A 13,870-nucleotide genomic window follows, 5' to 3' on the forward strand; every position below is an offset into this window, starting at 1 on the left:
GGCTTAGAGAGACGGTCTGGCACTGGGGTAGAGATCACACAACTCTTAGCTGGACTGCCTGCTCTGCTACCCGCCAGCCGTGTGATCTGGGCAAGTTACCTACAGTCCATACTTCAGTTTGCTCATCTGTACAATGGGCACGACACCAGCATCAACCCGATAGGGCTGCTGGGGAGGGTTATGTGAGATGACAGGGTGAAGACGGTCAGATGTACGTGCGACACACAGGCTCCTCGGCACAGACCCTTTCACAGGACCTGCTCAGCTGCTCATTTCTTCCATGATTCAGAGGCTGAGCATCTAACCAATCAGTTCCAGCTGCTTAGCCCGGCGTTCGAGACCTTATACCAGGCTCCTCTCCTAACCATCTCCCACTGTCCCACCGCAGTCTCCTTTCCAGGCTACAAAAATGCTGGGCACCCCGAGAATCCCTCCTTTGCTACGCCAGCCTGACTCTCTGCAATGCCCTTCCCTCTTGCCTCACTGGATAACCCCTGCCCACCGTTCAAGGTCAAGGTCCTCTGCAAAGTATAGCACAGGGGTTGAGAGTGAGGTTTCTGGAGCCGGGTGCCCTGGGGTGGAAGCTTGTCTCCAGCACTTGGGATTTGCGTGGCTTACCCTGGAGGTCTGTGTTTTCTTGTTCGCGAAGCATGGAGTATGGCTACCTCCCAGGGTCGCTATCAGACTGAACGAGATCCTGCACGTAAGTGCTTTCTGTGTGGCAGGGTGCACAGTGGGTCCACACATGGTGCATGAGCCCATCAGCCTGTGCTTGAGTCCCTTGCCCCAAATCAAGTTCCTCCATCTTCCTGAGCACACAGTGCGAGCCAGGCACAGACGGGGCTGGGGGGCTGGGAGGGTGGGGGGTTGGAGGGAGGCTCAGACAGACCCTGCCCACCTGGAGTTCCTGGTCTCATGTGGGGGTGGGGAAATGGACACAGAATGACAAGCTCCTTTATCTACACCGCATTCACTAACATTCCCTAACTCTAAACTCCGAGTTTAGAAGCAGAAATACTCTGAGTGTCCCCAGATCACAGCATCTCCTCCACATACATCATCTCATTGTCTCTTGAGTAGCCTTCGAGGTAACGGGTATCAAGCCTGTATTCACATGAGCACTCTGGGGTTCAGAGAGGTTAAGTGATTTGTCCAAGGTCCCACAGCTGGTCAGCAAAGAAGCTGGGACCCAAATCCAGGTCTACCTAATACAGAAGCCCCAATTCTTATGGGCAGGCCATGAAGATGCAGGGGAAGGAGCAGTGAGCAGGAAGGAAGTCGCCTTGGAAACCAGCCCCCAAAAGGCTGAGGTGCAGGGACGTCTCAGTGTCTCAGCACCCCCTTGTCACCGAGGGGCCACTTGTCTCCCTCCTGGCAGTTCCCTGCCTCACATGCACATACACCAGGGTGACCTCACTTCTGAATATCACAGCCAAATGGACGATGGTAATTAATTCAATCTGTTCAGCAAGGAAATTGAAGACTTGGCTTCTATTACTGATCTGACATTAACAAGTAACTTATGCTAGTTGGGGCCACAGACATGCCTTTCTCCTCTGAACTGAGAATGTGTCCTATAGAAGACCATGTCCCTCCAGCTAATGAGGAGCCTGGCAGGTGGTCAGCTGCTTGGGTTGAGGGAGAGATGGCCAGGGACGAGCAAGATGATGTCAGCACAGAGGATGACAATTCTTCCAGAACTCCCAGGGAGAAGCCGATTCAGAGAAGCGGGGGCAGCCAGCCCTAGACCGGTAGGGGGCCCCACAGTCTGAGTGAGATGCTAGAGGACGTGTTCACCAGGACCCAGCGCGGGGCTGGGTGCCTGACCTCCATGTTCTCCAGCCTTTGCCACTGCCCGCAGGCAACATTAGCCTCTTGCTGCAAACAGACATATGGAGGTCCAGGGAGGCTGTGTCCTTCCCCAGCCCCAGTGACCCAGCCGAGCAGAGTCAGAACTCAGATCCATATCTCCGTGGGCTGCAAAGCCAAGCTTTCCTCACCCTGGCACAGAGTCTGGATTGCTCTTTGGCAATTTGCTCCTCTCCCCCTCATGGTGGGTAGAACACACTGTCCCACACTAATCATCCAGGGCTTGGCCGTCGCTTTCTTTGGCCAACAGAATGTGCGGAAAATTAAAAATTGCCGAAAACGCTTTGCCACGCCTTGCATTCGGGGAAAGCACTTTCCCTCTGATCTCTTGAATCTGGTCTGGCCTGTGACTTGTTCTGACCCACAGCATGTGGCGGAAGTGATACGTTCTGGGACCGCCTTCTGAGGTTTTGCCCCGTTCACTCCTGCCTTCTTGAAATGCTGCCCAGAGAGAGCCCATGAGGACATCAGGTGAGCCTGCTGGAGGGTTCACAGTCTGCTGGGAAGGACTGAGGCATGCCGGGGACCCCCAGCCAGCGGCCAGGCAGTGAAGGAGGTCGGCTCCCCTGTTGCAAGCATTCCAGCTCTGGCTGCAACCACACCAGTGAGCCCAGGCGCGAGGAGGAGAGGAACTTCCTAGTCAACCCACAGGACTATAAGAAATACCCAGTTATTTGCGTTTTAAGCCACTAAGTTTGGAGAGGTTGTCTGCAGCAATGAACAGCTGATACGGAATGGTGGTAAAGACGGCACAGCCAGAGGTCTAGAATGTGCATGTGTGGTTTGCCTTGGCCTTGGCCCTCTAGTGCTCTAACCTGAGAGGAACATGCCCCGGGGGGCCGCTGCCCCATTCGGCTCCACCGTGACACACGCACATGGGGCAGATGTGAGCGCAGCCTGCAGCCTGGGGCCAAGCCTGTCCAACCCATGGCCAGAAACAGAGCCTGTTCTAGAACAAGCGAACCACCGTAGATCCTGGAACATGGCAAGGGTGTGGTATAACCCTGTGAGTTTGGGGGTTAGCTTGTTACCCAGCATTACCCCAGCAGAAGCTGACCGGTACACCCGTCCTGCCTCTCTCTAACCCACACATTTTTAGCAAGAGTCCTGTGTCCTGCATGAGAAATGCCAGCACCTAGTTTTCCCGAGAGATTCTGACAGCCCTGTTATCATTTGCATAAAGTCATAGGAGCAGAACGTGACATGATGTTGGGGACGTCAGTGGTGCGGCTGTGGTTCCAACAAAGCCCTTTCCCACAGGGGATCAAAGAGCTGAAGGCGGGGAGACACGTGGGCCTCCAGGGGGTTCCTCCCAGCTGGCCAGAAGGTCCCAGGCAGATTATCTGTACTAGGAAGAGCTGCAAAGGCAGGGGATTGATGACTTTCTGACTTGCTCTGCTCTGGTGATGTCTATTTAGGGGAAGAACTTACAGAGAATGTATGACGTTCTCTATGCTGGAAGTGGAAATCACTGATACCAGAGCCCCAGATTCAGCCCTGCTTCCTGGGTGGTTTCTGCCTGACCTCTGACCCCAGCCTGAATTTTCCTGGTGCAGACAGCTCCAAGGTGACTCCCCAGGCCCTTCTGGATGGTGGTCCCAGGTTACCCAAAGCTACTGGAAACAGGACAGAGGCGTCTCCCCATTGCTTAGCGATGCAGACAAAACCAAGTGACAAGGGGGCTGTTGAAAGCTATGAGGGAGCAGGGTACGGTGTGGGGGGGTCCTCCAAAATGACAGAAGATGAAGCCTCTTCTGCAGGGCTCACCCACAGGGGCTTGGGCCATGGTCAATGGACCATTCCATGGTCAATGCCAAGGACAGCACACCCGCCTTACTTGCGTGACCAGGAAAATAGCTCTGGTCCCCAGTCCAAGGTGGGGAGACATTTTAGCAAAACAGAAAGAACAGGAATGAAGCAGACCCCTTAGCCCCAGGGTCTGTCCCACGCCCTCTGGGGATGCCAAGGATGAAGAGAACACCAGTCAGGCCGGTCTGGCTCCCTCAGATCCAGCCAACGGCGAACATTCCCCCCACTCCTCACTTGCTGGCCATGGGCCGGCAGTCGGGTCACGTGCTCAGGGGGAGTGACCGGGGCCATCTTCAGGGCTGGCCTCAGGCTGGCAGCGGCTCTGAGAGCAAAAGCTGCAAACAGACATCCCAGAGCGCAGTTTGGTCAACAAGGGAGGGCTCTACAAGGTGCGGAAATGCTCTATGTGGAGTCCCTGGAAGCAAGCACGCAGGCCGGGTATTACAACTCCATTTTATGGGTGGGGAAGCCAAGGCCCAGAGAGGCGTTCCTAGAAAATCCCCAGGGAGACGGCCGGGTGAACCCCTCTCTGCCACCCACCCTCTGCTCCCAGGCCGGGGTCATTATCAGCTCCCTCTCTTGCCTCAGGGACCTGCTGCTGTTGTGCTCCACCAGGAGAGGGGGGAGTCTGGGTCCCGCAGACTGTGGGTCACTCCAAGAGCCCCAAGCTCTACCCCTCCCTCCCTGAGCTGCCCCCCGCTGACAGACCTGCCCGAAACTGGCCCTTCATCCTGGCACCCCTCCCACCCAAGGTCCAGAGCAATGGCACTCAAGCTTCCCACTGTCCCAACACTCAAAGTGTGTCATTGGACAGTATGAACACACACCAGAGGTGGTCTGGTGGCTGGAATGATGGCTTCCCCAGAAGGGACATCCACCTGGAACCTGTGGATGAGAACTTCTTAGGAAAATGCATCTTCAGATGTAACTGAATTATGCAAATGTTATAAAGTTAAGGATCCCGAGATGAGATCACGCTGGCTTTGGAGGGGAGGAGTGGGGGTGGCTAAACCCAACGACACTGTCCTTACAAGAGAAGAGAAAGCAGGATGGAGAAGAAGACAGGTCAGGACAGAAGCAGAGAACGGAGTGAGGCTTCTACAAACCAAGGAGGGCCGGGGACTGCCAGGAGCTGGAAGAGATAAGGAAGGATCGTCCCCTAGAACCATCAGAGGGAACGTGGCCTTGCCGATACCTCTCAGTTTCAGATTTCTCATCTCTCTTCCCTCCCACTCAAGCACACACGTGACAACACCAAGGCCAACATCATTATTATAGGACCATATAATCATTACTATAGGACCATTATTACAGGACCAGCCCCTCAAATTTACAGTACAAAAAAAAAATAAATAAAACCAATTTCCAAATGACTTAATGGTTTTGTCTATTTTCAAACCACTTTTAACTTCTTACTAGTATCACCAAGAACTGGGAAGACATTCCCAAGGCTTGTGATCCCTGGCCCGGAACCTTCTGCCTGAGGATAAACTTGGGAAGCGTTTTCATCTGTGACAGTAAGCCAGACTTACCTTTCTCCTGAGCCATCTCTTGCAGACAGAAGTAGATGACCCTGGCTCCCAGGCTAAAGCCAATCAAGGTGACGGGTCTCTGGCCCTGTGGGAGACAGGACACAGGTGTCTGGGTGGGGGGACACTTGCCAGTTCAGCATCGGCCCTGATGAGGATGGCCCTTGTACACTCCTTAGTGCTTGCCTCACGTTTAATGAATCATGCATCTGCTACCCCCACCTCTGATGGTCTCGGAGCTCTGATGTCTTAATCAGGACAGACAGGGCCCTTATTCCTGCAAGAATCCACCTGCTGCTGGAACTGCTTCCTCCCAGGCTAACAGGCAGCCTCTGGCTGGGTTAATTCCTTTTCATCTCGAACCATTACCCAGCCACTGTCTGTCTCTTCTTCCCCAGGGGACAGGACACGTCTATTGGGTGGCAGACGACGACACTGAAGTGGGATATGCCAGGGAGAGGAGGCGGCGGTACCCCAGGCTGTGACGCTGGGGACCCAGGCAGGGACATGTGGGGGAGAACTGGTCTGTTTCCAGAGGGGAACATGGGACTGAAATATTGGCTGTACATAAGAGAAGGTAGTAAGTAATCACAGAGAGGGATTTTCTAACTAAAGAACTTGTAGGAAAGGCAACTGCTAAGAGGAAGAAAGTTATGGGGGATATCGGTGCCAGTTCTACATGGAAGGAGGGGACAGGAGGAGGGGGGCTCCCAAGGTCTGGTCTGGTCCCACAGTCTCTTCCTTTTCCTTGGTTTTGTGCCAGTACATGAAGATTAACCTTCCCCCCGTGCTGCCCCCACCCCCCGCCATCTATGAGGACAGGAAACCCTTGATCAAATAGTAGCCAATTCTGCTGGAACCATGGCAATGGCTGCTCATCCCCACCCCAACACCTGCTCACCCTGCAACGTCCCTGCTAACAGAACTCCTGAGTTTTGCTGGTGCACAGCCCTCCGGCTGGGAACAAAGTCCCTCCGACTCCCTTACAGCTAGGGAGGCCCAAGGACCAGAAGGGACACAGCAGTGTGACTTCCATGCCCCTCACTCCGCTTTCCTGCCTCTGACTCTCTGGGATGGGGAGGTCGTGCCAGCAGATCTGTCTCGGACCAAAAGAGAGACTGAATGCAGAGGATATGTGGCCATGACACTGAAGGAGTTGGGGCTCCTGTACTGCAAGGCCGTCCATGTGGGAGGCAGAGTAACAGCCCGCCGAGAATGGCCCCATCCAAACCTTGGGGCCCTGTGAATGCTGTCTTAGAGGACAGAGAGGGAGGCAGGAGGGTCAGAGTGAGACAGGTGACGTGCTGGCAGAAGCAAGGGACAGAGAAGCAGATTTGCAGATGCTGCACTGCGGGCTTAGAAGCTGGAGGCAGGGTGCTACCAGCCAAAGTAGGTAGGTGGCCTTTGGGAGTTGGAAAAGGCCGGGCTGTGGGTGCTCCCTGGAGCCGCTGTCAGGGACCCGACGCTGCAGACCCACGGGAGACTCCTGACCGCGGAGCTGTAAGATAATACACGTGGGTTGTTCTAAGCCCATGGTCATGCGTTACGGCAGCGGGAAGAAGCGAAGACACACACGTCGTCCTGGAGGCTGAGAGCCGGCTGTTCCACGGGAGAGGACGAACGCCCGCCTTGTTGAAGCCAATACCACTCTGGTCTTTGCCTTACAGCCAAACCTGGCGCAGGACTGCTCCATTGCTTCTGGCAAAGACACAGCGATCGGAGGGAGGGTCTATTCCTCAGTTTACCCACTGTGGCGGAAACTGCTCATTGTCCCTCAGTATCCGTCCTCCCCTTTTCCTGTAGCTGAAGGTCAGCAAGGTTCACGGACACACGGAAGACAGACGGCCTTCCCCTGCTTGTGCACCCGTAGGAGTGGTCCTAGGACCAGGGTCTGGCTGATGAGAAGTCAGCGGAAATGCTACCAACCAGGCCTTTGCTCTTTCTTCTCCGACCCTTGCTTTCCCCTGCTGGCTGGGGCTGAGGCTGACATCTGGGACCACGGGGTCCAGATTACGGATAGCAGAGCAACACACCACAAGGCAAGTAGGTCTCTTCACCACGGCAAGCGCTCCGGTGTAAGACGGCCTCCCTCAGCTTTTCCTTGAGAAACAGACTTCCGCCTGCTGGAAACCACCGTTGTGGTTCCAATAATCCTAACCTCACAGTCATCTCTGAAATGCTTCTCCAAACTTTGGTCTCCATTTACTCAAATTCATCTTGAAGGGGGCAGTTTCATTTCCCTGGTAGGTACTGGATTCAGATTTGGAAGTTTTCCAATTTCAGATTTATTTATTTATTTGAGAGAGAGAGAGAGAGAGAGAGAGAACACGGGCGCACATTAGAGCATTAGCAGGTGTGGAGCCGAGGAAGAGGGAGAGAGAGTCCTCAAGCAAACGCCCAGCTGAGCGCAGGGCCTGACGTGGGGCTGACCCTGGGACCATGGGATCATGACCTGAGCTGAGACGAAGAGCTGGATGCTTAAGTGACTGAGCCACCCGGGTGTCCCTAAATTTGACAAGTCTGATAGTTATTTATCTTCCTGACCATCGTACACGGTATTTGACTAAAGATCTGCTCAGATGCTCGCAGGAAGAAGCACCTAGCCTTGTCCATGCCCGCAGATGTCCGCTTTTCAGTGCTTACCTAACCACTGGCTAGAAATGCACAATCTCAGATTCTCCTCTCACTGGTTCATCCTGGGATACTTCTGGGACTTGAACTAAGGGGCAGTGAAGACCGTCCACCCCCACAAAGCCACTAGACTATCTCCAAGTGGCTTGTCTCTAGGGCTGACGTCTGTGCACAGGTCCGTTCGCTCACCTCCCCTCTTGCCCCTGCCCCACGTCCCATGGCCAGTCCCAGGTACCTGCTGCCGGGAGAGTAGGATGTGGGCCAGGTGCTTGCCAACCTCTGCTGACCGGTGGAGACACACACCCCAGGGGTTGTCGATGACGTTGGCCACAGCGAGGAGTGAGGCTGGCCAGGTCAGGGCAGCCACGATGCCTGGGGAGGCGGGACATCAGTGAAGAAAGCAGTGTGGGGAGGCCCTTCCAGGGAAGTGAGGGGCTGGTTAATGGAGGCTCAAGGGAACACATGCAGAACCTTGAACTTGGAACCTGTGAGTTTTCTAAGGGCTGCCAAACTGCTAAGTAGCAACAAAGCAAACTGCACCTTGTGCGGGATTCCTGGACTAGATTCCTTCTGTTCAAGCCTCTGTCATGACTGGGATTCCGAGGATGGCCTGGATTTGTCCCTCCACCCTGTGTCCTCCTCCCACTTTGTGCTACGCTCTGCAGTGCCAGTCCCGTGCCGTGCCAGCCACACAAGGCTCCGCCGTGGGACTGGCTTTGGCCAGCGAGACCTCAGTCGATGTGAGGCTTGGGATGGTTTTGGGCAGCCTCTCGTGCACTCCTACAGCTGGTGTGGGCTAGTCGGCTGACCCCAGGGGAGGGTGACAGACGCATGGCGCAGAGCCGAGTTGCCCTTGCTGCCCCCGACAAGGCCAGCCCAGATCACTGGTTGGTCGGCTGATCCACAGCCGTGTGAGCAGGTCCCGGTATCAGTCAAATGAAGCCTCACGACTTCTCTGCTGCTGTGAGAAATGAGTGCTGTCGTAAGCTACCGGGTTTTGGGGTTGTTTGTTATGCGGCAATAGCTACCTGATATGCTGTGTGATGATGTGGTTGGCTGTTGGCCTGTCCCCTCCCCACAGAGACCACAAACTTCACAGACAGGAGGGCAGCCTCGACTTCTATGTATTCCTAAAGCCTGGTACAGTGCCCGGCTCACTAGCAGCCTCAGGCGTGCACAGATATGGCAGTAGTGGGCATGCAGTTGGCAGTGGGGTGGGGTGGGGGGGTGCTTACCGGACAACACCGTGTACTTCAGGGCCTCCTGGGCCACCATGTTGGCAAGACCGCTGAGGATGGTCTCCAGGGCATTGCCGAGCTCCATCAGGTATTTGGCCTCCCAGGCCAGGCAGTACTGCTCGCGGCTGTGGGCCAGGGCCGCCCACGGGGCACTGAAGGTGCCTAGGGGAGAACACAGGTAGGTGGGGTCTCTCCTGTCTGCGGCAGAGGGTGCCCCAACCCAGCTTCCCAGACAAGCAGGGATGGGGGACCACGTGCCCTGGTGGATTGGGAGCGGCAGCTGTTCGCGGAGCAGACGGAGCACTAGGCAGAGCAGAGTGCCACGGCGGCAGTCAGCAGGCTGGGTTCGGGTCCCAATTCTGCGTTCATTAGTAGCGGGGTGACCCTGCACACGACTGTCCCACCCTGAGCTTTGCTGTGCTTATCTGCGCAGGGGGGAGATGAACATGGAGCTCCCTTTACAGCAGTCATAGGAATGAAGTATTGGAAGTTGTGTGTGTGCGAAGTGCTACTCTTTCTCACCCTGCAGTCCTTCTGGCATCAGGTGCTGAGGATGGATGATAGGAATGTGCACTGCACCAAGCAGCTGGCTCTGGGAATCAGTGGGAAGTCATTCTACAAACTGTAGAAGTTTGGGGCAGAGGCACCTGAGCCCAGCTCTGCCCTGACCTCACTGGGTCACCCAAGGCCCTTGAGCTTCAGCATTCTCACTTAGGGACTAGAAATGGGGGATGAAGACATCATCACGACAGTGACCGACGTCAGACAGAAGTCCAACCCCGACTGTGTCATGTCCCTAGCATGATACCGAGGCCCTCAGTGAGCTGGCCCCCCCTCCTTCCCAGCCCCATCGCTCCCCAATTTCTCACTTATATTCTGCCCTCCCCCCCCCCAGAAACACACTGCATCTTCTCATAGCCTCTGAAACAGGCTTTGCTTCGTAGCTGAGGAAACTGAGGCATCTAGGCCTCCCTCGGCAGGGGCAGGGACGTACACATATCACAGTCACTATTCTGTGAGCACAACAAAAGGGCACAGCAGGACGCCGAGTCTGGACACCCCTCCCCACCCCCCCAAGTGCCTTCCTGCCTGCTGGCGTCACAGCGTGCAATCACATGGTCTGTTTGCCACGGACTAGACTCCTGAAGCCTGGGGATGGAACATGTAATAAACACTCACGAAAATACGATCATGAGAGAATACGTGGCACCCCCTTCCCGAGGCTTCGGGTTCTGGACATCAGCTCCCTGCCTGACTCCAAGGCCCCATCCGTACTGGAGGGTGTCAGGCCGACACAAGCACCACCCTGGGGCCACCCTCCACCCCCTGCAGACACACGGCCATGGTTCCACAACAACTCAGGCTGGAGAGCAGGGGCTGGGGTGTGGGCAGAGAATAAGGGTGAGGGTGTGTCCCGGCCGGATAGCTCCCTGGTTACGGCCAGGCATGCCCCCTCGGGTCCTACATCTGTAAGAGTAGAATGGTAACATCTGACTTCGGAGTGTCGTGGGGATCACGTGAGAGGTCACACGCACCACACTGTATAAACTGTAGAGCAGTGTATCACCCGAGGCCCTGAACAGGGGCCATCGAGCCAGACAGAGTGGTGGTGAGTCCTGCCCCAGTCCCTGGCTAGCCAGGGGACCCTGAGAAGCCCTTATGAACCTCAGTTTCCTTATCTGTAAAATGGGGGTGACCAGGATGTCCACCTCCCTGGCCTGGAGCGAGGGACTCAGTAAGCAAGTCTCCTGAAATGCTTGGATTAGTGCCTGGTTAACGCAAAGCTGTTGTCATTATTGTGCACAATCCTGTTTAATTGGGGGGTGGGCTGCCAAGAATCCAACTGTTCCTATCACGCAGAGCAAGCGTGTGATGTCACAGAGGCTTCTCTCCCAGCAGAGACAGGAAGAGGTGCCGTATCTCCCTCCTGAACTTAATCTAGTTTGCTCCGTTTTTTATCTCCCCTGCCCCTGCTTGCCTGGGCGGCAGGCTGCACCAGCCTGCGGGAGAACACTGAAGAGGGTTTTGGGTTTTGACCTGGGGCCGAGAGAGCAAATGAGGATAAAACAAGGAGAAGGAATTTGCTTTCCCGAGTGGTCAGAATCGCAAATTCCTCAACTTAATGCTTGCTCTTGCTCCTTCCCTCCTGTGTCGGTCCTGCCTGCAGCGTGGTGGCGCGGAAAGGAGTGAAGAGACACCCACGAACTTTGGGTCAGGAGACACGGGTTCGAATCCTCCATCTCCCTGACCTCCCGCGACCCCTCTGGGCTTCCTCTTTTGCTAGATCAGGACAGAAACAGCCCCCACCTGGCGGGGGGGATGCGAGGATTGGGGGATACAACACATATTGAGTCCCCATTGTGTGGGTAAGATGCCTGACTTGGGGTAGCTATGCACTAAGTGCTCAGTCCACATTAGAGGCCTACTGTGTGGGGACGGGGACTGGTGATCCCACACCAATGAGGCTTGGGCACCTGGTCATGCCTCTGTACAAAGCCTGGACATTTCCTCACTTGCTTTCTTCTGTGTTGTTTAGAAGAGCTGTGCCTTCTACGCTCAGATCCCAGAGATCCGGAAATTCAGGAGGCTGTTAGCATGTGTCTGGCTGGGGTGTTCTGGATTCCCTGGCCCACCCTGCTTGTGCGCGCGCTCTCTCTCTCTTTCTCTCTCTCTCTCTCAGTGATGAACTGTTTGCTGAGCCTCACACCGGGCACTTGCAACAGGGAGCCAGGCAGTGGGTGGACCACGGTGTTAGTCCTTGATGCACCCCGGTTAGAACCCCCTCGAAACGCATGTTCAAAAGAGAGCCACAAAGGGGATGTGTGTTTGTGGAATGTCCATGAGAAACCGGGTGCCTTCCATGTGTTAGCTTGTTTAATTTAAACTTTGCAAGCATCTCGAAAGGCAGCAATCATTTGTTCTACTTTACAAATGAAGCACCTGAGGCACAGAGAGGTTAAGTAATTTGCTTGAGGTCACATGGTCGATATGTACTGATCTCTCACCTACTTCAAGTCCTTTCAACTTTAAGCCACACACCGAAAGTCCTCTGGTCTCTCCCACTTTCTCTGAGGATAAATTCAAGCTCCCTGTCACACCTTACATGCTCCAGCATGATCTGACCCTGTCAACACCCCTGCCTTCTAGCCCCCCCATTCCAGCCATCCTGTGCTTCTTTTGCATCCCTGGACCTTGGTACATGCTGCTTCTTTGCTTGGTTTATACTTCTTCCTCCTTCTTCACCCAGTTAACTCCCGGTCTTTAGCCTAAATGTTACTTTCTCCAGTAGAACCTCATTCCCTCATTCCACAGAAACACTCTGTTGGTTCCTATACTGTGCCATCCATAAACCTTCCATGAAATTATTGCTCAATCGTCTGTCTTCTGTCTTGGACCACATGTCCCAGGGTTGCTGAGGCCATGATGGTGCTCTCACCATTGAGTTCCTAGGCTCAATGTCTGGCACGTGCTGTGTATGAACTCTAGGAACACTGCTCAGTGGCTAAATTAGTAGGTAAATGGGTGGGTGAATGAATGGTGAATGGAGGGAAGGGTAGATGGATGGTTGGGTGGAGACAGCGATGGAAGCATGCATCAATGAGTGAATGGGTGGGTGGCTGAATGGACAGGTAGTTGGATGACAGGTAATGGATGGATGGGTGAACAGATGAGTGAGTGGATAGATCAATGAATGAATAGGCGAGTGGGTGGATGGTGATGGATGGAAGGGTGGTTGGATGGGTGGGTGGGTGGGTAGATGGATAGTTGGATGGATGATGGATGACAGGTGTGTGGATGGACTGGTGGACAGATGGAGGGCAGGGGAATGGATGGATGAGTGAATGAGTGGACAGACTGATGGAGAGATGAAGGGTGGATGGGTATGGGATGAAATCATCTCACCTTCTTGAGCCTCAGTTTCCTCCTCTGCAAAACTGGGCCCCTCCCCCACCCCTCCAGAGGTACACATAGGCAAGAGCCTAGGCCAGGATTTGGCCCACAACAGCAGTCCCAGCTCGGTCAACACTTGCCCCACCATCCCCCCATCTCTGCTCTGCCCCGGTCCTCACGGTATTTGCCGGATGCCAGCCATCCTGTGATGGCAATGGTGATGTGCAGCTGCCGGCCTTCCGTGAGAGGCAGAAACGTGAACTCTTCGATGGCCCCGACACGCTTCTTCATCTTATATCCTAAAGACCCAGACACAAAAATGAGGGTGGAGATGACCAGGGACAACAGGAGTGTTAGTCAGAGTGACTCTCCGTGCTCACACACTCGCAGTGAGTGCCAACTGTGTGCCTTCTCCCTCAACAAAATGTCTCGTTTTTAAAGTCATTTAAGTTAGGTGCCATTATTGTCCCCAGTTACAGCCAAGGCTAAGAGGCTTCTGAAGGCCGGCCAGCTCCCGGAGCAGAGCTCGGGTCGTAACTCACTGCTTCATCCCGACTCCATTGGTTCTAGATCTTTTCTTCCCATGAACATCACGGGAGTAACACATTCCTCTCAAAAAAGTGGGTCAAAGTGGCCACAATTCTCCATGTGGGGAGGGATGGATCCCATTTGGGGAGTGGAACAGGGATCTGTGTGTGGGACTGGGGTGCTGTTGGTCTATGATATAACCCCCCCCAACTTACCAGTATCCCCCCCCTCCCCAATAATACTAGTAAATGCAGGAAGCCTGCAGCCAGTTCCTGAAGGGCTGGGACCCAGCATGAAATAGAGCTGTGTTCTCCTCTGTCCCCTGGGGAGCCATGATGGGTGAGAATCTGGGCCTGTCTGTGAGAGCCGGGCCCC

The 13,870-nt window shown here is 54.7% G+C and overlaps 1 protein-coding gene and 1 long non-coding RNA gene across 5 annotated transcripts in view; one reads left to right on the top strand and one right to left on the bottom strand.

Annotated features, from left to right (window-relative positions):
• LOC309841513 overlaps positions 1 to 13,870 on the top strand; it is a 268,973-nt gene that overhangs the window by 186,073 nt on the left and 69,030 nt on the right. The gene's annotated exons all lie outside the window — the stretch shown is intronic.
• The window catches only part of TMCO4 (transmembrane and coiled-coil domains 4), an 87,060-nt gene that overhangs the window by 31,624 nt on the left and 41,566 nt on the right, over positions 1 to 13,870 (bottom strand). For all 4 annotated transcript variants that reach the window (XM_082684463.1, XM_082684462.1, XM_082684464.1 and 1 more), the window contains 4 exons: positions 13,147 to 13,266; positions 9,074 to 9,238; positions 8,074 to 8,210; positions 5,211 to 5,295 (listed from right to left, as the gene is read on the bottom strand). In XM_082684463.1, the coding sequence (XP_082540589.1) occupies positions 5,211 to 5,295; positions 8,074 to 8,210; positions 9,074 to 9,238; positions 13,147 to 13,266 (507 nt within the window). The remainder of the gene's footprint in view (positions 1 to 5,210; positions 5,296 to 8,073; positions 8,211 to 9,073; positions 9,239 to 13,146; positions 13,267 to 13,870) is intronic.

Source organism: Mustela nivalis (genome assembly GCF_964662115.1).
Source record: "Mustela nivalis genome assembly, chromosome: 10".
Classification (NCBI taxonomy): domain Eukaryota; kingdom Metazoa; phylum Chordata; class Mammalia; order Carnivora; family Mustelidae; genus Mustela; species Mustela nivalis.